The 23,539-nt window shown below is 44.6% G+C and overlaps 1 protein-coding gene across 4 annotated transcripts in view; it reads left to right on the forward strand.

The window, feature by feature from the left end:
• Positions 1-23,539, forward strand: part of LOC139228721 (very low-density lipoprotein receptor-like) — a 50,712-nt gene that overhangs the window by 14,201 nt on the left and 12,972 nt on the right. For 3 of the 4 annotated variants that reach the window (XM_070860000.1, XM_070859999.1, XM_070860001.1), the window contains exons 6-11: positions 2,839-3,057; positions 7,598-7,716; positions 10,053-10,192; positions 12,774-12,915; positions 21,165-21,299; positions 22,515-22,718. In XM_070860000.1, coding sequence (XP_070716101.1) covers positions 2,839-3,057; positions 7,598-7,716; positions 10,053-10,192; positions 12,774-12,915; positions 21,165-21,299; positions 22,515-22,718 — 959 coding nt within the window. Of the gene's footprint in view, positions 1-2,838; positions 3,058-7,597; positions 7,717-10,052; positions 10,193-12,773; positions 12,916-21,164; positions 21,328-22,514; positions 22,719-23,539 lie in introns of those variants that run through there. The other variant, XM_070860003.1, reaches the window with a different exon arrangement.

Below are 23,539 nucleotides of genomic sequence, written 5' to 3' on the forward strand. Positions count from 1 at the left end.
CCAATGCAAGTATATCCTTCCTTAAATGCGGAAACCAAAACTATAAGCAGTACTCCAGGTGTGGCCTCATCAATACCCTGTACAGTTGTAGCAGGACTTCTCTGCTTTTATACTCTATCCCCCTTGCAATAAAGGCCAACATTCCATTTGCCTTCCTGATTATTTGCTGTACCTGCATACTAACTTTGTGTTTCATGCACAAGGACCCCCAGACCCCTCTACTGTAGCACTTTGCAATTGTTCTCCATTTAAATTATAATTTGCTTTTCTATTATTTCTGCCAAAGTGGATAACCTCACATTTTCCCACATTATATTCCATCTGCCAATTTTTTTCCCACTCACTTAGCCTGTCTATATCCTTTTACAGATTTTTTTTGTGTCCTCACAATTTGTTTTTCCGTCCATCTTTGTATCATCAGCAAACTTGACTAGATTACACTCGGTCCCTTCATCCAAATCATTAATATAGATTGTAAATAGTTGAGCACCCAGCACCGATCCCTGCGGCACCCCACTAGTCACTGTTCGCCAACCGGAAAATGACCCATTTATCCCGACTCTCTGTTTTCTGTTAGTTAACCAATCCTCTATCCATGCTAATATATTACTCCCAACCCCATGAACTTTTATCTTGTGCAGTAACCTCTTATGTGGCACCTTATTGAATGCCTTCTGGAAATCCAAATACATCACATTCACTGGTTTTCCCGTTATCCACCCTACTTGTTACATCCTCAAAGAACTCCAGCAAATTTGTCAAACATGATTCCCCTTTCATAAAACCATGCTGACTCTGCTTGATTGAATCATGCTTTTCCAAATGTTCCGCTACTGCTTCCTGGAGGGACCAAATGTAATGTATCCAAATTTGCTGATGATACAAAGCTAGGTGGGAATGTAAGTTATGAGGAGGATGCAAAAAGACTTCAAGGGGATATAGACAGGCTGAGTGAGTGGACTTTTTATTACAAGACGATTTGAGTACAAGAGTAAAGACGTCTTACTGCAATTACATAGGGCCCTGGTGAGACCGCACCTGGAGTATCGTGTACAGTTTGGTCTCCTTACCTAAGGAAGGATATACTTGCCCTAGAGGGAGTGCAACGAAGGTTCACCTGACTGATTCCTGGGATTGGGGAGGGTGGGGAGGTGCGGGGATTGTCCTATGAGGAGAGATTGAGTAGACTAGGCCTATATTCTCTAGAGTTTAGAAGAATGAGAGGTGATCTCATTGAAACATACAAAATTCTTACAGGGCTTGACAGGTTAGATGCTTGATTGGCTGGGGAGTCTAGAAGCAGGGGCCACAGTTTCAGAATAAGGGGTCGGCCATTTAGGACTGAGATGAGGAGAAACTTCTTCACTCAGAGGGTGGTGAATCTTTGGAATTCTCTACCCCAGAGGGCTGTGGAGGCTCAGTCTTTGAGTATATTCAAGACAGAGATTGCTAGATTTTTGGATATCGAGAGATATGGGGATAATGTAGGAAAGTGCAATTGAGGTAGAAGATCAGTCATGATCTTATTGAATGGCGGAGCAGGCTCGAGGGGCTGAATGGCCTGCTCCTGCTCCTAATTCCTATGTTCTTATGTTCCGCTACACTTCTCAGTATCCTACCAATTATTGTGTATTGCCTTGCCTGGTTAGCCCTCTCCAAATGTATTACCTCACACTTCTCTGGATTGAATTCCATTTGCCACTTTTCTGCCCACCTGATCAGTCTATTGATATCTTCCTGCAGTCTACAGCTTTCTTCCTCACTATCAACCACATGGCCAATTTTTTGCATCATCTGCAAACTTCTTAATCATGCCCCCAACAACCCTATTTCCCGTCACAAATTCAAGACTCTGTTTTACAATCAGGATTAAAATTTCAACTTGAGGTTTAACTCACACTCTGTAATCAGAACTGGCTGTACTAATTCCCTGCTGTCCAGCGCTGTCTTGCCCACCAGCTCCAGGGTCTCCGTCTGCAGGTACACCAAATTACAATTGTATAAATTATTAAAAGAAAAATTGTCAAATCATTTTGGTCCAGTTATGCAATCGGTAATGATTCAAAACGGTGCATCCTGTTTCTCACTGTGAATATCACAACAGTAGTGTTGCATTCCTGGTAGAGGTAGTTTGTCCAGACACACTTACCATGACGCTGCTTGCATCAATACTATCACTTCTCTCCCACTTTCAAAATTATCCTTAAAACCTTTCTCTTCACCCATTCATTTGCCCTCCCAGCTTTTCCCATTTTACTCCCGAATGTAAAGGGTTTTAATATATCTTTCTATATGTGCCACAGACCTAGACGTTGTCAAATTCCTTGTAGTTTACATTTGTAGTTTTTGTTCTGATACTGCTTTTCCCCTTCACGCCGCCTCACAATGTGCCCATTCCTTGACCGATGGGAATGCAGTGAGTGGCTGCTTGCCCATATTACTGCAGCCCTTAAATCTGCCATGCAGTGCCTACTGCTCTGAATTTGCTTCGCTTGACATCCCGATCACCTTACTGCTGTCAATGATGGCCAAAGATTGGAAAAATAAAGTCCTAGTTCCCCAAAGGTATTCAGGGTTACGGAACCAAAGTGGGTAAATAGAGTTAAGATATAGATCAGCTATGATCTAGTTGAATGGTGGAACAGGTGCGAGGGGCTGAATGGCCTCCTATTCCTGTGTCCCATCACCCCGTTTCCTCTAATGCTGAGCAATTGCAGCACTTTATATTTTTAAAAATCAGTATCCTGTGACTTAGCGAAAGATGCAGTAAATCTATTACAGGTTAGTTTGTATTTGTCGTTATGTGATTCATGCAAGTAACTAACTTTTTACCTGTAGCAAATCAGTGGACCAAAACAGAAGAGTCAGCAGGCAAATTATGGGGGATGTACCGAGTCCTGGTGGAATCGCTGTGGACTGGATCTACAGCCACATCTACTGGACCGACTCTGGAGCCAGGACACTATCTCTTGCTACTCTGGATGGATTAAAAAGGAAGACGCTGTTCAGCGAGAATCTAGTGGAACCAGCAGCTGTAGCAGTCGACCCGCACTCTGGGTATGTCTGATAGTTTCTGATCGGCAGCGCTTCCCGTCTAATCCAAAATAATCCGTTTTATACTTAGAATTTTCAACAGAATCGCAACAACCGGATCAAGTAGGAACCGTGCAGTTAGTTACATCAAGCAAATGTTTAACTCAAAGTTCCACCAGCTCACCAGTTACCTGAAAGTTGTAAAGCAACAGGCCGTGAAGATGGTCCGATTTCAGCTGGAACGCCAAACTGGGTGGGCACGTGAACTGACTGCACAGCCCTGGGTATAATCTTTGGGGAGTCTCATTTTATACAGGTTCTGCTTAACTTAAATTGAATGATTGGTTTGGGTTGAAATTCTAAATTAATTTTGTGGGGAGAGGCACTGCTGTTAATTTTAGCAGCAGGCAAATGTATGATGTGAAATTATGTGTTACTGAACATGGACGTGCAGACAGAACACTCGCAGTTTAAAATCCTAATGCTCGTAGGAATTTGATGCTTGCAAATAAAGTTTTTTTTTAAATGAGCTGAGATGGGATCTCAAAATGACGGCATAAGTGCTATGATTATCCATCATCATCATCAGAGGCAGTCCCTCGAAATCGAGGAAGACTTGCTTCCACTCTAAAAATGAGTTCTTAGGTGACTGTACAGTCCAATACGGTAATTACAGTCTCTGTCACAGGTGGGAGAGACAGTGGTTGAAGGAAAGGGTGGGTGGGGCTGGTTTCCCGCACGCTCCTTCCGCTGCCTGCGCCTGATTTCTGCACGCTCTCAGCGATGAGACTCGAGGTACTCCGTGCCCTCCCGGATGCACTTCCTGCACTTAGAAACATAGAAAATAGGTGCAGGAGTAGGCCATTCGGTCCTTCGAGCCTGCACCACCATTCAGTAAGAGCATGGCTGTCTTTGACTCGGGCAGTCTTCGGGCGGTCTTTGACCAGGGACTCCCAGATGTCGGTGGGGATGCAAGGATTCTTTGAGGGTGTCTTTGAAATGTTTCCCCTGCCCACCTTTGGAGTTCCGAGTAGAGCGTTTGCTTTGGTAGTCTTGTGTCAGGCATGCAAACAATGTGGCCCGCCCAGCAGAGCTGGTCAAGTGTTGTCAGTGCTTCAATGCTGGGGATGTTGGCCTGATTGAGGACGCTAACGTTGGTGCGTCTGTCCTCCCAGGGGATTTGCAGGGTCTTGCGGTGACATCGTTGGTAGTATTTCTCCCGATTTGAGATGTCTACTGTATATGGTCCAGTTCTCTGAGCGACACAGGGTGGGTAGATCCATGATTTGATTGAATGGCGGAACAAGCTCGAAGGGTTGAATGGCCTCCTCCCATTCCTAAATGTAAGCATTAGATTTCAAGTTTTCAGCATTGCTCGTGTAATCAGCTTCCCCCCACTATCTTTTGGTTGCTTTCCAGGTTGTTCTAAACAGTGCTTTTAAATTTGAGACAAGGCCCTGAGACGGTGACACTCAAATGAAGATGAGCGAGTTAGTTCCCTGTTCATTTTTCTTTTTCCACCACTTCTAACAAAGCCCGAGATCCCCATCGCTAAACCAGGAGCCAATCCTGCTCCGTAGTTTGCTATACTATGGACCCGGCTGCTATATGGCCATTCTACATGTGAGCCTACACAGCGAAGGCCGACGGGCTGTTCTACTGCCGGGGGAACCGTGGGCAGCCTGCTCCTGTCCTCGCCTCACCTGACATTCGAGCAGAATTACTTCCAGCAGAGGCAGCCTTTCCCCACCCGTTCCCCCACACACAACGCTGGCCCCTTCCCCACCCTCTTCCCTCTTCCTCCCCTCTTTCCCCCCCTCCCCTCTTTCCCCCCTCCCCTCTTTTCCCCCCTCCCCTCTTTTCCCCCCCTCCCCTCTTTTCCCCCCCTCCCCTCTTCGCCCCCCGCGCCCCTCTTCGCCCCCCGCTCGCCCCCCCCCGCCTTAACCATCTAAACCTTTGGATGAATAAGCATTTACCGTCCTCCATTATCCACATCCCATTTGGCATCAGCAGCATGCTCGGTATGGGTGGAAATCCTGAACGTACTCGCCTGCTTTCAAACCAAACTGAATCACTGGTAATTATATAATTATGTGGTTGGATTTATCTTAAAGTGACTTACAGCTGATAATGGAAGATTAAAGCTTTCACTGAGCTCCGTCTATTAACGTAATCTCATAATTCCTCAGTTTGGGTTTCATGGGCTTTTAGAAGTCAATCCCCTTTCTAATCTGACAATCAATCTATCTATCAGATCTTGAAGTTTATATATAACTTCCACGACAAAGCATGTTTTCAGTTCTGATGCAGGCCAGCATTTGTGCATTAGGAGTGATTAATGCAGAAACTCTGAGGTGTTTAAAATGATAAAAGGATCCGATATGGTGGGCAATGTAGGAACAGAAGTAAGCCATTCAGCCCCCAAGTCTATTCCGCCATTAAATTAGATCATGGCTGATCTGTACCTCATCTCCAATTATCCACCTTCGTTTCATATCCCTTGATACCCTTGCCTAACAAATTGATTAATCTCAATTTTGAATTTATCAGTTGACCCCCCAGCATCCACAGCTTTTTGAGGGAGAGCTTTCCAGATTCCCACTGCTCTTTGTGTGAATAAGTGCTTCCTGGCATCACCCCTGAGCGGCCTGCTCAAGGTTATATTTTGTGTGCCCTTGTTCTGGATTTGTCACCAGAGTAAATAGTTTCTCTCTCTCTCTCTCTCTCTCTCTCTCTCTGTAAAATCCTTTAGTCATTCTTACACTTCAATTAGAGCACCCCTTTATGTTCTTTACTCAAGGGAATACAAGCCTAGTCTATGCAACCTGTCCTCATAATTTAACCCTTTTAGACATGGTATCATTCTGGTGAATCTGCGCTGACCCCACTCCAAGGCCAATATATCCTTACCTGAGGTGCGGTGCCCAGAACAGAACACAGTGCTCCAGATGGGGTCTAACTAGAGTTTTTTATAAACTGTAACATAACTTCCACTGCTTTGTATTCCAGCCCCCTTGTGATAAAGACCAGCATTCCCTTAGCCTTGTAAATTATTTGTTGTACCTGACCCCTAGCTTTTAGTGATTTCTGTACTTGGACTCCTAAATCTCTGTGCTGCTCCTGCACAGTTCCTAGCTTCTCACCATTTAGTCAATACTCTGATCGATTTTTATTGGATCCAAAATGGATGATCTCACACTCTTCCACGTTGAGCTCCGTCTACAACAGTTTTGACTGATCACTTAATATGTCTATGTCTCTTTGCAACTTTCTGCTCCCATCTACGCTACTTACTGTGCCACCTAACTTCGTGGTGTCGGCAAACTTGGATATACAACTCTCTCTTTCATCTAAGTCATTGATAAATATCATCATCATAGGCGGTCCCTCAAGCGAGGATGACTTGCTTCCACATGAGTTCACAGATTTTTCAATAAAGGACCTGATGTTCCAATCCTGAACTCCAATTGAGGGGGTGGAAGATGATAAATACAGTGAAAAGCTGAGACCCCAGTACAGGTTCCTAGGGGACCCCACTAGTCACACCCTGACAATGTGAATACATGGCCATTATCCCTATTCTCTGTCTCCAACCTCTACCAATTCCCTACCCATGCCAATAGGTTGCCTCCAGATCCATTCGCTCTCATTTTTGTTAAGTCTTTTATGTGGAACCTTTTTGGATGCCTTCTGGAAGTTCATATAAATAACCTCCACAGACACTCCCTTATCTACCACATTTGTGACCTCCTCAAAAAAAATTCAACTAGTTTAGTTAGACATGCTTGCCTTTTAATTGTCCAAGTGCTCAGTCACTCTGTCCCTAATAACGGATTCTAGTAACTTCTCCACAACAGACCAATAGGTCTATAATTTCCTAGTTTCTCTCTCCCATTCTTCTTAAATAATGGAGTGACATTGTCAGTTTACCAATCCAATGACATAATTCCAGAATCGAGAGAGTTTTGGAAGATCATGACTTAACCCTCTGCAATTTCCTCACCTTTTTAAATCCTGGAGATTTGTCTATCTTTAGTCCCATTATTTTCTCCATTACCATTATTTTACTTGCATTAAGTCCAGTAAGTTCCTCCCCTTGATTCATTTTTAGTTTTCCTTGTATCTCTGGTACTTTGTCCTCATCCTCTATTGTGAAGACCGATATAAAGTAATTATTTAGCAAGTTGCCATTTCCTTATTTTCAAATGCAATATCACCTGGGTCTTTAAGAGGCCCACATTACTCAGCCTTTCAAAAATGCTTTATTTCCATGTCGATTCAGCATCTGCGATTCAGAAGATATTGCACATTTCCAGATTGTTTCCCCAACTGTCTTATTTTTGAGAGAGAGCGTAAAGGTACTTTTATTTCGTTCAATGATTTAGATTTTTTTTTAATTTGCTGGTGTGTTGTGTGATATAATCAGCTTTACTTGTATGACAGACTGCAGATATCTCACAGAACCTCGACCCGTGTGTGTTTAATTAAATTTGCTTCTGTGTGGTCAAACTATTCAGGTCTGCTGCTGTTGAAATTCACTATAGTGAGGATCTCTCTCTCATAGGTTCTTGTACTGGACCGATGTAGGAGAACCATCAAAAATTGAAAAGGCTGGGATGAATGGAGTTGGCCGAAGGATAGTAGTCAACATTGGCATTGATAAACCGACTGGGCTTGCATTGGGTAAGAGTGTGTGCTAACCTACATTGTGCTTCCATAGTAAAACTCTTACAGAGTGGCATAAAGAGAGAGAGAACATGTATTTATATTGCGCCTTTCACGCTAAGTGCTTTACAGCCATTGAAGTACTGTTTGAACTGTAGTCGCTGTTGTAATGTAGGAAATGCGGCAGCCAATTTGCACACAGCAAACTCCCACAAACAGCAATGAGATAATAATCTATTTTTAGTGATGTTGATTGAGGGAAATATATTGGCCAGGACACTGGGGAGAACTTCCCTATTCTTCTTCGAAGTAGTGCTGTGGGATCTTTTAAGTCCACCTGAGAGATGGGGCCTTGGTTTAATGCCTCATCCAAAAGACGGCACCTCTAATAGTGCAGCACTCCCTCGTTGGAGTGTCAGCCTAGATTTTTGTGCTCAAGTCCCAGGAGTGGGACTTAAACCCACAACCTTCTGACTCAGAGGCGAGAGTGCTGCCTACTGAGCCAAGCTGATGTTTGCTGTGCTGTTTCTGAAGAATTTATAAAGTGTGATCTTCACTGAGTGCTTTATGTAGGAAAAGTGATGATCAAAATCTGTCACCCTCTTGGAGACTGCTGTTCCCATTGATTTTATTATTCATTCAGCTCCTGGTGTTCTTTACTTAGCTTTACAAGAAAAATCTTGTTGACATAATCTCTGTTCAGTTCGCTCCAGTTGCATAGCAGTGCACTTTAACATAAATATCTTTTGTAAGCAATTTGGTTTGGGTCTGGAATTTGCTTTGTAACTGGGCAACATTCTGAGAGGAAAGTAAGGGTCTTGGCCTAAACTTTTCTCACGTTTTTAAGGGATAAACAACAGTTGTTCACTCTATCGTGGTGTGTAAAGATCATGCAGTTAGTTCAAGAGACAGCCTAATGGATGTACACAGACTGGCGACATTGTGACCAAGGTAAGTCAATGGTTCCTGCATCCTCAGAAATGATAAACTACTGAGGCAAACTGTTAATTAGAAACCAGGGCAAGGCTGCTAAAAGAGCAACAGATGTAATGGATTACAAATGAATGCATTGCTACCTAGGTAACCCTGATTACAACAACCAGATGCCCCTCAATGATAAGTCTGTTATTGGAACTAATAACTTAAGTTGTCTCTGGATTGGGTTTCCGCAGCCTCCTGCGAGATGCTGATACAGTTGATACTGGCCACAAGCAATTAATTTAGCTGCTTTGACGTCTGCCTTATAATTCTCCTGAAGTGCGCACACTGAGAGCTGACCAATTGACAGTCTTATTATTTTGCATCATACCTATGTTGAACAAGGTGTGTTGGCAGAAATGCAAGGGATGGAATAGACGCCAGCTTTACTATCAATAGACACTGGATAATTTAGTCAGATTTTGCGAATTGCCACAAATGCTTATTTTACCCCTCTCAAGCTGTGGCGGAACAAGCTCAAAGGGCTGAATGGCTTGCTCCGGTTCCTGTGTTCCTAATTCCACTGTGGACTTATCACTTAGTAATAATTAGTTATTTAAGCAACTGCTTAGGATTTTAGTTCACGTTATGGTAATGTGGCCCTTATCACCAAATCATATCTTGGTCTGTCCTGTGGTAACTTCTCCTTTAAGCACCTCACCTTATTCCATTCCTCTCGCCCCCTACTTTAAAATCTTCACCTGGACTGCCTCACCAAGTTCTACCCTGAGTTGCTAACCAAAATAGCCTCCCTTCTGAACCACTTCTTATCTTTGGTGATTTCAATCTCCCTCTTAATCCACCTTTCCCTCTCTCCTCAGATTTCACTTCTCTACTGTCTTCCCTGAACCCTCCCTCCATACAAGCTCTGCAACCCATATTCACGGCCACAACCTCGACCTTGCCATCTCTTGTAACCTCGTGTTCCCCCATGGTCTCTATCACAGACAAGGCAATCTCTGACCACTTGTGTCCCTTCCTACTGTCCCCCTTCCTTTCAAAACCACTGTCATCTCCTCTTCCCGCCCCCCCCCCCCCCCAACTCCTTCCAAATAAAAAGTCCAACCTTGACCCATTGCTGACCTCCGCTGGAGAACCAATTGGGGTGGTACAACTGGACAGGAAGGTGTAAGATCAGTCAGTCCTGATTATTATCCAGTGAGCCCAGCATAGAAAGCGAGGACAGGATAAGGTTCATCTGTGATGTTCCCTGCAGTCAAATAGCCTGCAAATACTCAATGTCCAGGCTCGCATGGAATTGTACGTGGCAGCTGTCAGCACTCTTAAGGAACGGAGGAGAAAAAATGGAAACAGAAAAATGTAATACTTTTGAGAACTAAGAATCGATATAGTTAAGATTTTCTATTCTTTTTCAGACTTTATTAAGAAACGCCTTTACTGGGTGGACTCTGGACTGCACGAGCTGTTTTACACTGATCTAAATGGACAACATCAAAGGAGTGTCTTTCACTCCGAGAAGTACTTGGGAAATCCGTTTGGGCTGGCAGTGTTTGAGGTAAATACCATCATTTTCACAATCCCAGATTCATTCACTTGTACTTAATAATCAACATGGAAAGAATTGCGTGAATCGTTTAATGGGAGAGCCGCTGCTGGACCTTGCTGGGCAGCAGGTCCATGATTACATTGGCAACCATCGTCTCCTGGAGCTTGTTTGATTGCCTTCGGGAGGTGGGGAGGAATTTTGCTGCAGTTGTAGAATCATAGAAATTTACAGCACAGAAGGAGGCCATTTCAGCCCATCGTGTCAGCACCAGCCGACAAAGAGCTAGCCAGCCTAATCCCACTTTCCAGCTCTTGGTCCGTAGCCCTGTAGGTTACGGCACTTCAAGTGTGCATCCAAGTTGTCCTTCACTGAAGCGTAAGAGAGTCTGGACCTTACATTAAACATCTATGAGACGAAGGTTATCTACCAACCTGCCCCCGCCACACAGTACTGGTCCCCGATTATCAAGATCCATGACGAGACCTTGGACAATGTGGACCACTTCCCATACCTCGGGAGCCTACTATCAGCAAGTCAGACATCGATGACTAAGTCCAACACCGCATTCAGTGTGCCAGTGAAGCCTTCAGCCGCCTGAGGAAAAGTGTGCGATGACCAGGATCTCAAACCAGGGAACAACAAAGCTCATGGTCTACAGAGCAGTAGTAATACTTGCTCTCCTATATGCTTCAGAGACATGGACTATGTACAGTAGGCACCTGAAAGCACTGGAGAAGTATCACCAACTCTGCCTCTGCAAAATCCTGCAAATTCATTGGCAGGATAGGCGCACCTCTCTCTTAGGCCAACATCCCCAGTATCGAGACATTGACCACGCTCGATAAGCTCCAATGGACGGGCCACATTGTCCGCATGCCCAATACCAGACTCCCAAAACAAGCACTCTACTCCAAGCTACGTCATGGCAGGTGAGCCCCAGGAGGACAGAGAAAACGCATCAAGGACACACTCAAAGCCTTGAAAAAAATATAACATCCCCACCGACTCTTGGATACACAAGACCGCTCAAAGTGGAGGAGAAGCATCCGAGAAGGAACTGAACACTTCGAGTCTCTTCGCCGGGAGCATGCAGAAGCCAAGTATAAACCGCAGAAGGAGCATATAACAACCCAAGCACCCCACCCACCTGTCCTTTCAACCACCATCTGGCCCACCTGTGACAGAGACTGTGGATCCCGCATTGGTCTCATCAGTCACCTGAGAACTCATCTTACTGTGGAAGCCAGTCATCCTCAACTCCGGGCGACTGCTTAAGAAGAAGAGGCGCACATCCAAGTACTTTATAAATGTGGTGAGGGTTTCTGCCTCCATCACCCTTTCTGGCAGTGAATTCCAGACCCCCACCACCCTCTGGGTGAAATTCTTTCCCCTCAAATCCCCTCTAAACCTCCTACCAATTACTTTAAATCTATGCCCCCTGGTTGTTGACCCCTCTGCTAAGGAAAATAGTTCCATCCTATCCACTCTATCTAGGCCCCTCATAATTTTATACACCTCTATAAGGTCTCCCCTCAGCCTCCTCTGTTCCAAAGAAAACAACCCCAGCCTTTCCAATCTTTCCTCAGAGCTAAAGTTTTCCAGTCCTGGCAACATCCTCGTAAATCTCCTCTGTCCCCTCTCCAGTGCAATCACATCTTTCTGTAATGTGGTGACCAGAACTGCACGCAGTACTCCAGCTGTGGCCTAACTGTTTTATGCCTTCCACAGGAGTTAAATGTTACCAGCTAGTGAGTAGGGAGCGTGGTGCTCACAGTTACACCGCTTAGTAGATAAGGTGAGCATCGATGGACCTGAAGGTCTTTTGTTATGGATACAAACTTATAAAAAGAACGTAGGTACAGGAGTGGGCCATTCAGCCCCTCGAGCCTGTTCTACCATTCATTCAGATCATGGGTGCCCTTGGAGCTCCATAGAATTATCCCTTGTGTATCCTCCTTTAAATTTAAATATCTCAAGAATTGGATAATTGCTTGAGAGAGGGGAATATTGAAGGGTATGGGATATGAACAGGAAAAAAAACAATGCAGACTTGATGATCTGAGTGGACTGTTTCCGTGCCGTAACATTGGAAGATTCTTTAAGTTTATAAGAACATGTCCAGCTGTAACCACAGTGACTTATTTTCATTCACTGGATATTGCAAATGATGTAGATGTTCACCTATTTTCTGTTGACAGTGTACAGTTGAAAGCATAAGAACATAAGAAATAGGAGCAGGAGTAGGCCATTTGACCCTTCGAGCCTGCTCCGCCATTCAATACGATCATGGCTGATCTGATCATGGACTCGGCTCCACTTCCCTGCCTGCTCCCCATAACTTTTTATTCCCTTATCGCTCAAAAATCTGTCTATCTCCACCTTAAATATATTCAATGACCCAGCCTCCACAGCTCTCTGGAGCAGAGAATTCCACAGATTTGCTGACATTGCTCACAGACTTTTCCCAGTGTGGAAGTAGTAACATTACTCTCAATAATGTGCAGATAGAACTTATAATTGAAAAGTACACAGAATTCAAGCAAAATTGCATGTGTGTGTATATCTAACATGACGAAACATTCTCTCCCAGGATCGTGCCTACTGGTCTGATGAAGAACGCAAGGCTGTGTACAGCGCCAACAAGTTTACAGGAGCTAATGTGACGGTTCTGGCACCAAATCTCACTGAACCTCGAGGCTTAGTCATGTTTCACAAACTGACACAACCAATTGGTATGGGACCATCTCTCTTTACTGAACATCTTGTCACATTTTCTCTCTAGGTATGGATTACTGGTGCCGCACACCGGCTCTTGCCTCTTAATTTGTAGTATTGCCCCTTGAAAGTGTGTATAAAGCCAACCTTTCAAAGGAAATTATGCGTCTTAAACTGTTACGTCTGGTATAATATGGTACCCATGTTCTGGCATACACACAACTATTTCAGTCGCAGAGCTGTCTGTGTCTTAAGAGCCATAAAAGGTTTAGGTTTGAGGTGAGTTGCATTGCTCAATGTTGGTGCATAAATGAACATTCCTATTGAGTTGGTCATAGAAACATAGAAAATAGGTGCAGGAGTAGGCTATTCGGCCCTTCGAGCCTGCACCACCATTCAATAAGATCATGGCTGATCATCACCTCAGTACCCCTTCCCTGCTTTCTCTCCATACCCCTTGATCCCTTTAGCTGGAAGAGCCATATCTAACTCCCTCTTGAATATATCCAACGAACTGGCATCAACAACTCTGCGGCGGGGAATTCCACAGGTTAACAACTGAGTGAAGAAGTTTCTCCTCATTTCGGTCCTAAATGGCTTACCCCTTATCCTTAGATTGTATCCCCTGGTTCTGGACTTCCCCAACATCGGGAACCTTCTTCCTGCATCTAACCTGTCCAGTCCCATCAGTATTTTATGTTTCTATGAGATCCCCTCTCATTCTTCTGAACTCCAGTGAATACGGGCCCAGTTGATCCAGTCTCTCATATGTCAGTCCTGCCATCCTGGGAATCAGTTTAGGTGAACCTTCACTACACTCCCTCAATAGCAAGAACGTCCTTCCTCAGATTAGGAGACCAAAACTGAACACAATGTTCCAGGTGAGGCCTCACCAAGGCCTTGTACAACTGCAGTAAGACCTCCCTGCTCCTATATTCAAATCCCCTAGCAATGAAGGCCAACATGCCATTTGCCGCCTGCTGTACCTGCATGCCAACTTTCAACGACTGATGTACCATGACACCTAAGTCTCGTTGCACCTCCCCTTTTTCTAATCTGCTGCCATTCAGATAATATTCTGCCTTCGTGTTTTTGCCCCCAAAGTGGATAACCTCTTCATCTAAATCATTAATGTATATTGTAAATAGCTGGGGTCCCAGCACTGAGCCCTGCGGCACTCCATTAGTCACTGCCTGCCATTCTGAAAAGGACCCGCTTATCCCGACTCTCTGCTTCCTGCCTGCCAACCAGTTCTCTATCCACATCAATACATTACCCCAATACCATGTGCTTTAATTTTGCGCACCAATCTCTTGTGTGGAACCTTGTCAAAAGCCTTTTGAAAGTCCAAATACACCACATCCACTGGTTCTCCCCTGTCCACTCTACTACTTGATCATACCATTGGACAGCGGGGTGGGTGAAGCAAACATGGGCCACTCTAGCACCCTACTAGTGCTTCCCGGAGCAGTTGCCAGGCAGCAACAAGTTGATGTCTGCTAATCTCTTGAGCAGGGAATATGAATGGAGGGCAAATCTGTTTTAAAGGTGCAACTTGAAATTCCCCCTACCCCCCCCCCCCCCAAATATCTTCCCACTTTTAGACTAAACAATGAACAGAATTCAGGAGGCTATGTTAGTGGTGTGCAATCTAATGACCCAGCTGATCAGGGCAAGTCGGGGTGGACATAAATCAGGCCTTGGCCACTTTCCCCCACATCCAAGAACAAATTTTTTTTTAAGTCAAATAGCTACAGAGATTATCCACTGTAGTTACTGACGGCCTGATTCTATATGGTCATGTGCCGAATGGAGATTGAGTATGCAGGAAGTTAGATCAATGCAGCCCAGACTGATGGAATGAAAGCCTCGACTGTTTGCTGGCGACAAGGGTCCAATGTGAAATGAGTTTGGGCAGTCTCGGTCCACTTCCTAGGTGGTGTGGCTCCACAGTATAAATGTTCTCCTGACTCTGCACTATTTGCCCATCTCGTTGATGTCTGAAATGGGCACTGTAGAAGGGGAACTTATTTTGTATCCAGCCTGGGTGTTGTCTTTGCTTTAGGTATAAATTGTGTTCCATTCTCCACCACTGATTTTTCTCACCTTCAAAACAAACAAATATTACGTTTTAAAATTAATTTATCCCCATGGATTAAAAACCGAAAAGGCTGGAAGTGAAAGAGAAAAGAGTATTTCATGTTTTGGATGGAGAGTTTTCACTTCTGAAGTTCTGGTGAAGGATTGTCACCCAGCATGCTGACCTGTCCTTTTTTTCAGATATTGCCTGACCTAATGTGTATCTTCTGTTTTTATTCACCACACTCTCCAGACTGCAGAACAATTACCCTTTTAATATGGACATCGCGTGGGCTGCCCACCACACTCTCCTGTCCACTCTCAAAGGCAGTAAATACCAGACTGTTCCATTCAGGCTAACATCGTCAAGTTTATTTACAAGTAAGATGCAAAACACTCCAACTGTTTTTAAAACAAAGTCCAACATCTTTTCAATAACTTTTGTCTTGGCCTTTGATAAAATGTTACAATAGTTGGTGACTCCACAAAGCCCACTCTGTTTGGAATAGGCAGTGCAAAGCATGGAACTGAGAGGCCAGGGCTGCTGTGCCGTTATACTCCTGTATTTTCATTAATATCAAAGCAGGCTCATTTCAAGTTTGTCGATTCTTCTCAATCATCAGTTGATTAAGTTACTCATCATTTTAACACCCAGGTACATAGATTACATAAAATACACAACAAAGAAACAGGCCATTCGGCCCAACCAGTCCATGCCGGTGTTTATGCTCCACTCGAGCCTCTTCCTGTCTTTCCTCATCTAAATATCAGCATAACCCTCTATTTCCTTCTCCCTCCTGCTTGTCTAGCGTCCCCTTAAATATATCTCTACTATTTGCCTCAATTACTCCCTGTGGGAGCGAGTTCCACATTCTCACCATTCTCTGGTTAAAGAAGTTTCTTCTGAATTCCCTGTTGGATTTCTTGGTGACTATTTAATACTGATGGCCTCTAGTTTTGCTCTTCCCCACAAGTGGAAATGTTCTCTGTATCTACTCTAAAACCTTTCATCATTTTAAAGACCTCTATTAGGTCACCTCTCAGTCTTCTCTTTTCAAGAGATAAGAGACCCAAACTGTTCATCCATTCCTGATGGGTATTAACTCGCAGTTCTGGCATCATCCTTGTATAGTTCAATACAACTTTAGCCAAACTTCTCAATTTTTCAATTATATCCCTCTAGAAATAAACCCTAGTGCTCGGTTTGCTTTTGTTACTGACCTGCACTGCAACCTTTTCTAAATTGTGTATTTGTACCCTCTGATCCTTTTGTTCCTCTACCCCATTTAGATTCTTATTTTCCAAGTAATATGTGACCTCCTTATTTTTCTTACCAAAATGTAATACCTCTCACTTATCTATGTTGAAATTCACACAAGATGTGAACAGTAGTTTCCTCCCATTAGATAGTTTGCCTTTAGCACTCACTCACATGAGAAACTATTCGGAATGTCTGATTTGAGTCTACAAATTAAGAGGCCCATTATGCTTCAACAGATCAGTCATTTTGACTATGGCTTAGATAACAAGCTTCTACCTCTTGGCTAATCTGTATCAAACTACCTGGCTGCATCAACAGCTTGTCAGTTGCAGACACTGGATATTCTCTGAATAGTTTTGTGTATGGGCCTATTTCCAACCCAAAGACTAAACTCTTTTAAAGATACCATCTCCTGAAAGCAAATGCAGCCTGGTCTTTACAACCATTGTCCAGCTAGGAACTTGCTGTGCTCCCTTCTGATGTAGCAATCACATTATCCCGACTCTCTGTTAGTTAGAGAATTGACTAACTAACAGAAAACAGTCGGGATAAATGGTTCATTCTCAGGTTGGCAATCAGTAACTTGTGGGGTGCCGCAGGAATCAGTGCTGGGACCCCAACTATTTATAATCTATTAACGACTTGGATGAAGGGACTGAGTGTAATGTAGCCAATTTTGCTGACGATACAAAGATGGGAGGAAAAGCAATGTGTGAGGAGGGCACAAAAAACCTGCAAAAGGACATAGACAGGCTAAGTGAATGGGCAAAAATTTGGCAGATGGAGTATAATGTTGGAAAGTGTGAGGTTATCCACTTTGGCAGAATAAAAATCAAAGAGCAAGTTATTATTTAAATGGAGAAAAATTGCAAAATGCTGCAGTACAGCGGGACCTGGGGGTCCTGATGCATGAAACACAAAAGGTTAGTATGCAGGTACAGCAAGTGATCAGAAAGGCCAATGGAATCTTGGCCTTTATTGCAAAGGGGATGGAGTATAAAAATAAGGAAGTCTTGCTACAGTTATACAAGGTATTAGTGAGGCCACACCTGGAATACTGCGTGCAGTTTTGGTTTCTATATTTACGAAAGGATGTACTTACTTTGGCGACAATTCAGAGAAGGTTCACTAGGTTGATTCCGGAGATGAAGGGGTTGACTTATGAGGAAAGGTTGAGTAAGTTGGGCCTCTACTCATTGGAATTCAGAAGAATGAGAGGTGATCTTATCGAAATGTATAAGATTGTGAGGGGGCTTGGCAAGGTGGATGCAGAGAGGATGTTTCCACTGCTGGGGAAGACTAGAACTAGGGGCATAATCTTAGAATAAGGGGCCACCCATTTAAAACTGAGATGAGGAGAAATTTCTTCTCTCAGGGTTGTAAATCTGTGGAATTTGCTGCCTGAGAGCTGTGGAAGCTGGGTCATTGAATAAATTCAAGACAGAGATAGACAGTTTCTTAATCGATAGGGGAATAAAGAGTTACGGGGAGCGGGCAGGGAAGTGGAGCTGAGTCCATGATTGGATCAGCCATGATCGTATTAAATGGCGGAGCAGGCTCGAGGAGCCATATGGCCTACTCCTGCTCCCTGTTTCTTATGTTCTTATTAACCCCTGCAGACTCCCCTTGTCTCTGGTTCATCAGGTGCTTCTGATGAACTGATTGTGTGTTCCTGGGTGAAAATGATGCCACACTAACAATTGCATTAACTCCATTACAAGATCAGTACTCCCTGCCTACTTCACAGCCTTAGCACAAGGTTGGTGTGCTGATCCTCCACCAGTCCTCCTCTGTTTGCACTCCCTAGGCTCCCCTGGACGGCCACCCACTGATTGGCTTGTTGTGCTCAGAGTTACTACCCCTTCCTGTACACTTGTTCGGGTTGGTGTAGCTATCCAGTGCCCCCTGCAGCCAGCTGCACTGTTTTTGCTTTGTTTCCAAGTCTGGCCTCTGTTAATCACACAGGCTACCGATGCATGGACATTTTAAATTATTCTCTAACAGTGCATTACACTGCAATGATATTAAAACTACCTTTTTACCCATCCAAAACGCACACACTTTGGCCATGTGTACATCATTCATCCTCAAAATACCATGAATGTGGGACCTTCATCTGGAAACTAAACGCCCCACACCGGATGTGAGTACTAACGTCAGAGTACACCCACATCTCAAGTATTGTATTGGGCACTCGTTCACAATGATCAGGCTACGTAAAGCACCACATTCCGTGGATTTGGAGACACCAATTTAGTGTCTTGCAGCAATACTCTGTCGCTCTGACTGCACCTCAGACTCCATTTGTATCACTCCTTATTGTATCTATAATGTTTGATTTCTTTGGAATCTATTGTTTGTGATCTGCTTTGTTGCCTCTAGACTTGACTATTCCAACGCATTCCTGGCTGGCCTCCCACGTTCTACCCTACACAAACTTGAGGTCATCCAAATCTCAGCTGCCCGTGTCCTAACTCACACCAAGTCCTGTTCACCTGTCACCCTTGTGCTTGCTGACCTACATTTTCTCCCAGCAACGCCTTGATTTCAAAATTCTGATCCTTGTTTTCAAATGCCTCCATGGCTTCGCCGCTCTCTCTCGTTCTCTAATCTCCTCCAACCCCACAATCCCTCCGGAATCTCTGCGCTCCTCAAATTCTGGCTTCTTGAGCATCCCCGATTTTAATCGCTCCCCCATTGGTGGCCAGGCCCTAAGCTCTGGAATTCCGTCCCTAAACCTCTCCGCCTCTCTATCTCTCTATCCTTTTAAGGCGCTCCTTAAAACTTACCTCTTTGACCAAGCTTTTGGTCATCTGCCCTAATTTTTCCTTATGTGGCTCGGTGTCAAATTTTGCTTCATGACACTCCTGTGAAGCGTCTTGGGCCTTTTACTGTGTTCAAGGCGCTATATAAATACAGGTTGTTGTTGCTGGACTGCACCGTCAGTGTTGCGGGTGTCCGTTGATCTGTTGCCCGTGTCTGGCTGACTGGTTTCTCAGTGCTGGTGAAGCTGCAGCATGATCAGTTCGTTCATCCGTCTGTTGGGCCAGAAACCCCTGAACCATTTCCAGAAAATTATGATGAATAACCCAGGAAAACATTAGGTCATCTGGAGTTTTACTTGAAATACCTTTTTGGATGAGTTTGGTGGGGGGGGGGGGAAAGCTTTGAATCATTCCCAAAGGAAATTAAATGAGTTGCGTAGAGTTCTCTTTTTTTAATTCATTCTCTGGATGTGGGTGTCACTGGCAAGGCTGGCATTTATTGCCCACCCCAGTTGCTCTGGATACAACTGAGGTGCTCGTTGGGTCACTTCAGAGAGTAGTTAAGAGTCAACCATGATGGTATGGGACTGGAGTCACATATAGGCCAGACCGGGTAAGGACAGCAGATTTCCTTCCCTACAGGACATTAGTGAACTAGATGGGTTTTTACGACAATCCAGCAGCTTCATGGTCATTTTTACTGATTCCAGCTTTTTATTTCCGAATTCAGATTCTCAAACTGCCACAGTGGGATTTGAAGTTGCATTCTCTGGATTACTAGTGCAGTAATATAATCACTAGTTTAGTGTAGCAGTTATGTAACTGGACTAGTAATCTCGAGGTCTGAGAATTTCCCGGGCTCTGCTGCTGGAGTTCCCACGACACTCTGGCGCGGCGATGGTGGGGGAATTCCTGGCCTCTGATGGTACATAGTCTGTACAACAGTCGGCCTTGATGGTCTTTGGTTGTTCAGTGCTTCGCTGTGTGTTTATTTATTGATAAACTGATAATACCAATACCTTACCAGAAGTATAATGTGGATAAATGTGAGGTTATCCACTTTGGGGGCAAAAACACGAAGGCACAATATTATCTGAATGGCGGCAGATTAGGAAAAGGGGAGGTGCAGCGAGACCTGGGTGTCATGATTCATCAGTCATTGAAGGCTGGCATGCAGGTACAGCAGACGGTGAAGAAGGCAAATGGTATGTTGGCCTTCATAGCAAGGGGATTTGAGTATAGGAGCAGGGAAGTTTTACTGCAGTTGTACAGGGCCTTGGTGAGGCCCCACCTGGAATATTGTGTTCAGTTTTGGTCTCCTAATCTGAGGAAGGATGTTCTTGCTATTGAGAGTGCAGCGGAGGGTCACCAGACTGATTCCCGGGATGGCTGGACTGTCATATGAGGAGAAACTGGATCGACTGGGCCTGTATTCACTGGAGTTTAGAAGGATATGAGGGGATCTCATAGAAACATATAAAATTCTGACAGGACTGGACAGGTTAGATGCAGGAAGAATGTTCCCGATGTTGGGGAAGTCCAGAACCAGGGGATATAGTCTTAGGATAAGGGGTAAGCCATTTAGGACTGAGATGAGGAGGAACTTCTTCACTCAAGAGAGTTGTTAACCTGTGGAATTCCCTGCCGCAGAGAGTTGTTGATGCCAGTTCATTGGATATATTCAAGAGGGAGTTAGATATGGCCCTTGCGGCTAAAGGGATCAAGGGGTATGGAGAGAAAGCAGGAACAGGGTATTGAAGGAATGATCAGCCATGATCCTATTGAATGGTGGTGCAGGCTCGAAGGGCCGGATGGCCTACTCCTCCTGCGCCTATTTTCTATGTTTCTATGTAAGTCACAATTACTTTTAATTACAGATTTCTAATTTTACATAGGGCAGAAATATTGCCAGAGATTACGCTGTGCAAAACCTTTCCTGCATAAAACACAAAAATACTCCTAGGTGTTGACAATCTGGAAAAAAAACAGAAAAAGCTGGAAACACTGAGCAGGTCAGACAGCATCTCTCTGGTTAATGTTTCCAGTGTAACCCTGTGTCAGTACATGAGTGCTCATCCTGCTTAACAGCTAAACGCAGAAATGAATCTGATTCTAATCTGTACACTTTGTGTGTTTGTGTTTTCAATTTGTTGTGAAACAGTGAAGAACTGGTGTGTTGAAGAACATGCTGCCTGTGAATACCTGTGTGTGCCTGCTCCTTACACTGACCAACACTATGCCTGTCTCTGCTCGGATGGTATGAAACCCGATGGGACCGGACATATGTGTGAAAGGGGTACGGTTAAACAACATTACTTAAACCAGTACGTTAATAGAAAATAGATCAGTTATGGGGAAAAGGTCCATTGTAATGATTTTCACAGAAACATGAAGCCAGTAGGGGGAGCCTCGGGGCGGGGGTGGGGGGGGGGGTGCGGAGAACAGGGGGCGGGGGAGCCTCGGGGGGACAGAGCCCCAGGGGAATAGGGGGAGGGGAGCCTCGCTGAGACGGCCACAGGGAGCAGGGGGAGCCTCGCTGGGTCAATGCCCCGAGGGCACTGGTGCCCTCTGCTACTGAAGGGTTTCCAGACTGCAAGTTATTTGACTGTGGGGCATCACAGCCCAATCCTGACGTCCCATTATGTCTACACATTACATCCCAGCAAGAGTCACCATACGCTGTATAGTACTCAGGAGTGGCAATCCTGGCATGGCTTTTCACCCGCCTTCACTGAGGCCAATTCCTGTGCCGCAGCGGAGATGCACAAACTCGACACAGACCAGGAATTGAATCTGAGAGCTTCTGTCAGCTGTGACTCAGTGGGTAGCACATTCACCTGAGTCAGAAGGTTGTGGGTTCAAGTCCCATTCCAGAGGCTGGAGCACAAGATCTAGGCCGACAATCCAGTGCAGTACTGAGGGAGTGCTGCACTGTCGGTGGTACCGTCTTTCAGATGAGACCTTAAATCGAGGTCCCATCCGCCCTCTTGGATGGACATAAAAGATCCCATGGCACTATTTCAAAGAAGAGCAGGGGAGTAATCCTGTGTCCTGGCCAAAATGTATCCCTCAATCAGCATAACAAAAACAAATTATCTGGTCATTATCACATTGGTGTTTGTGGAAGTATGCTGTGCGCAAATTGGCTGCCGTGTTTCCCACATTACAACAGTAACTGCACTCAAAGTACTTAATTGGCTGTAAAGTGCTTTCAGATGTTTGGCGGTAGTGAAAGGCGCTATATAAATGCAAGTTTTTCTTTCTGTCTACAACGTTTGCTCAAAATGTTTTTGGGTGAGTGGCCCATTCACATTTTCATGCATGCGTGGCTTTTCCCATTATAAAGCCGGCAGGCAGTCTGCGCAGCATCTCCAGGTGCCCACGCAGTTTAACGGGAACATTGCTGGTCTGTATGGCTTAGTGCTACCCTGGGTGGTGCCTTTACCTTCTAAATGATCTTTTAATTAAAACATTACCAAGGATTCACACATGGATTTTGTGCCATTTCCAGAAACAAATTCCAGCAGTTCATCGGAGGAGGGGGCTGATGCTAACATTTCATCGGAGGAGGAGGCTGATTCCAGCACTTCATCGGAGGAGGGGGCTGATTCCAGCACTTCATCGGAGGAGGGAGATGATTCCAGCAGTTCACTGGAGGAGAAAGCTGATCTAAACCATCTCGATGCAGTATCTGTAGGGATTATCGCTCTGATAGGCAGGTTTCTTTTGTTGTTTGCCTTGAAGGAGCGCACTCAAGGTTTCTACTTCAGAGAACTCTGGTGCAGCAGGATAAATTATTCCCACTTCGAGATCTAAGTTCATATTTCGAGCTGATCTGTATGTTGAATTTAGTATGGGATAGGATAGAGAGAACAGAGGTTTGGTTGAGACGTGGCTGAAGGCTGGCCAGGAAAGCGTTTTAAGAAAGGAGGGAGAGAGAAAACGGGTAATTATAGACCGGTTAGCCAGACATCAGTAGTGGGGAAAATGTTGAATCAATTATTAAAGATGAAGTAGCATATTTGGAAAGCAGTGACAGGATCGGTCCAAGTCAGCATGGATCTATGAAAGAGAAATCATGCTTGACAAATCTTCTAGAATTTTTTGAGAATGTAACTGGTAGAGTGGACAAGGGAGAACCAGTGGATGTGGTGTATTTGGACTTCCAAAAGGCTTTTGACAAGGTCCCACACAAGAGATTAGTGAGCAAAATTAAAGCACATGGTATTGGGGGTAATGTACTGATGTGAATAGAGAACTGGTTGGCAGACAGGAAGCAGAGTTGGGATAAATGGGTCCTTTTCAGAATGGCAGGCAGTGACTAGTGGGGTACCGCTGGGATCCCAGCTATTTACAATATACATTAATGATTTGGATGAGGGAATTGAGTATAATATCTCCAAGTTTGCGGATGACACTAAGCTGGGTGGTGGTGTGAACTGTGAGGAGGATGCTAGAAGGCTGCAGGGTGACTTGGACAGGTTAGGTGAGTGGGCAAATACATGGCAGATGCAGTATAATGTGGTTAAATGTGAG

Source organism: Pristiophorus japonicus, chromosome 18, assembly GCF_044704955.1.
Source record: "Pristiophorus japonicus isolate sPriJap1 chromosome 18, sPriJap1.hap1, whole genome shotgun sequence".
Lineage (NCBI taxonomy): Eukaryota > Metazoa > Chordata > Chondrichthyes > Pristiophoridae > Pristiophorus > Pristiophorus japonicus.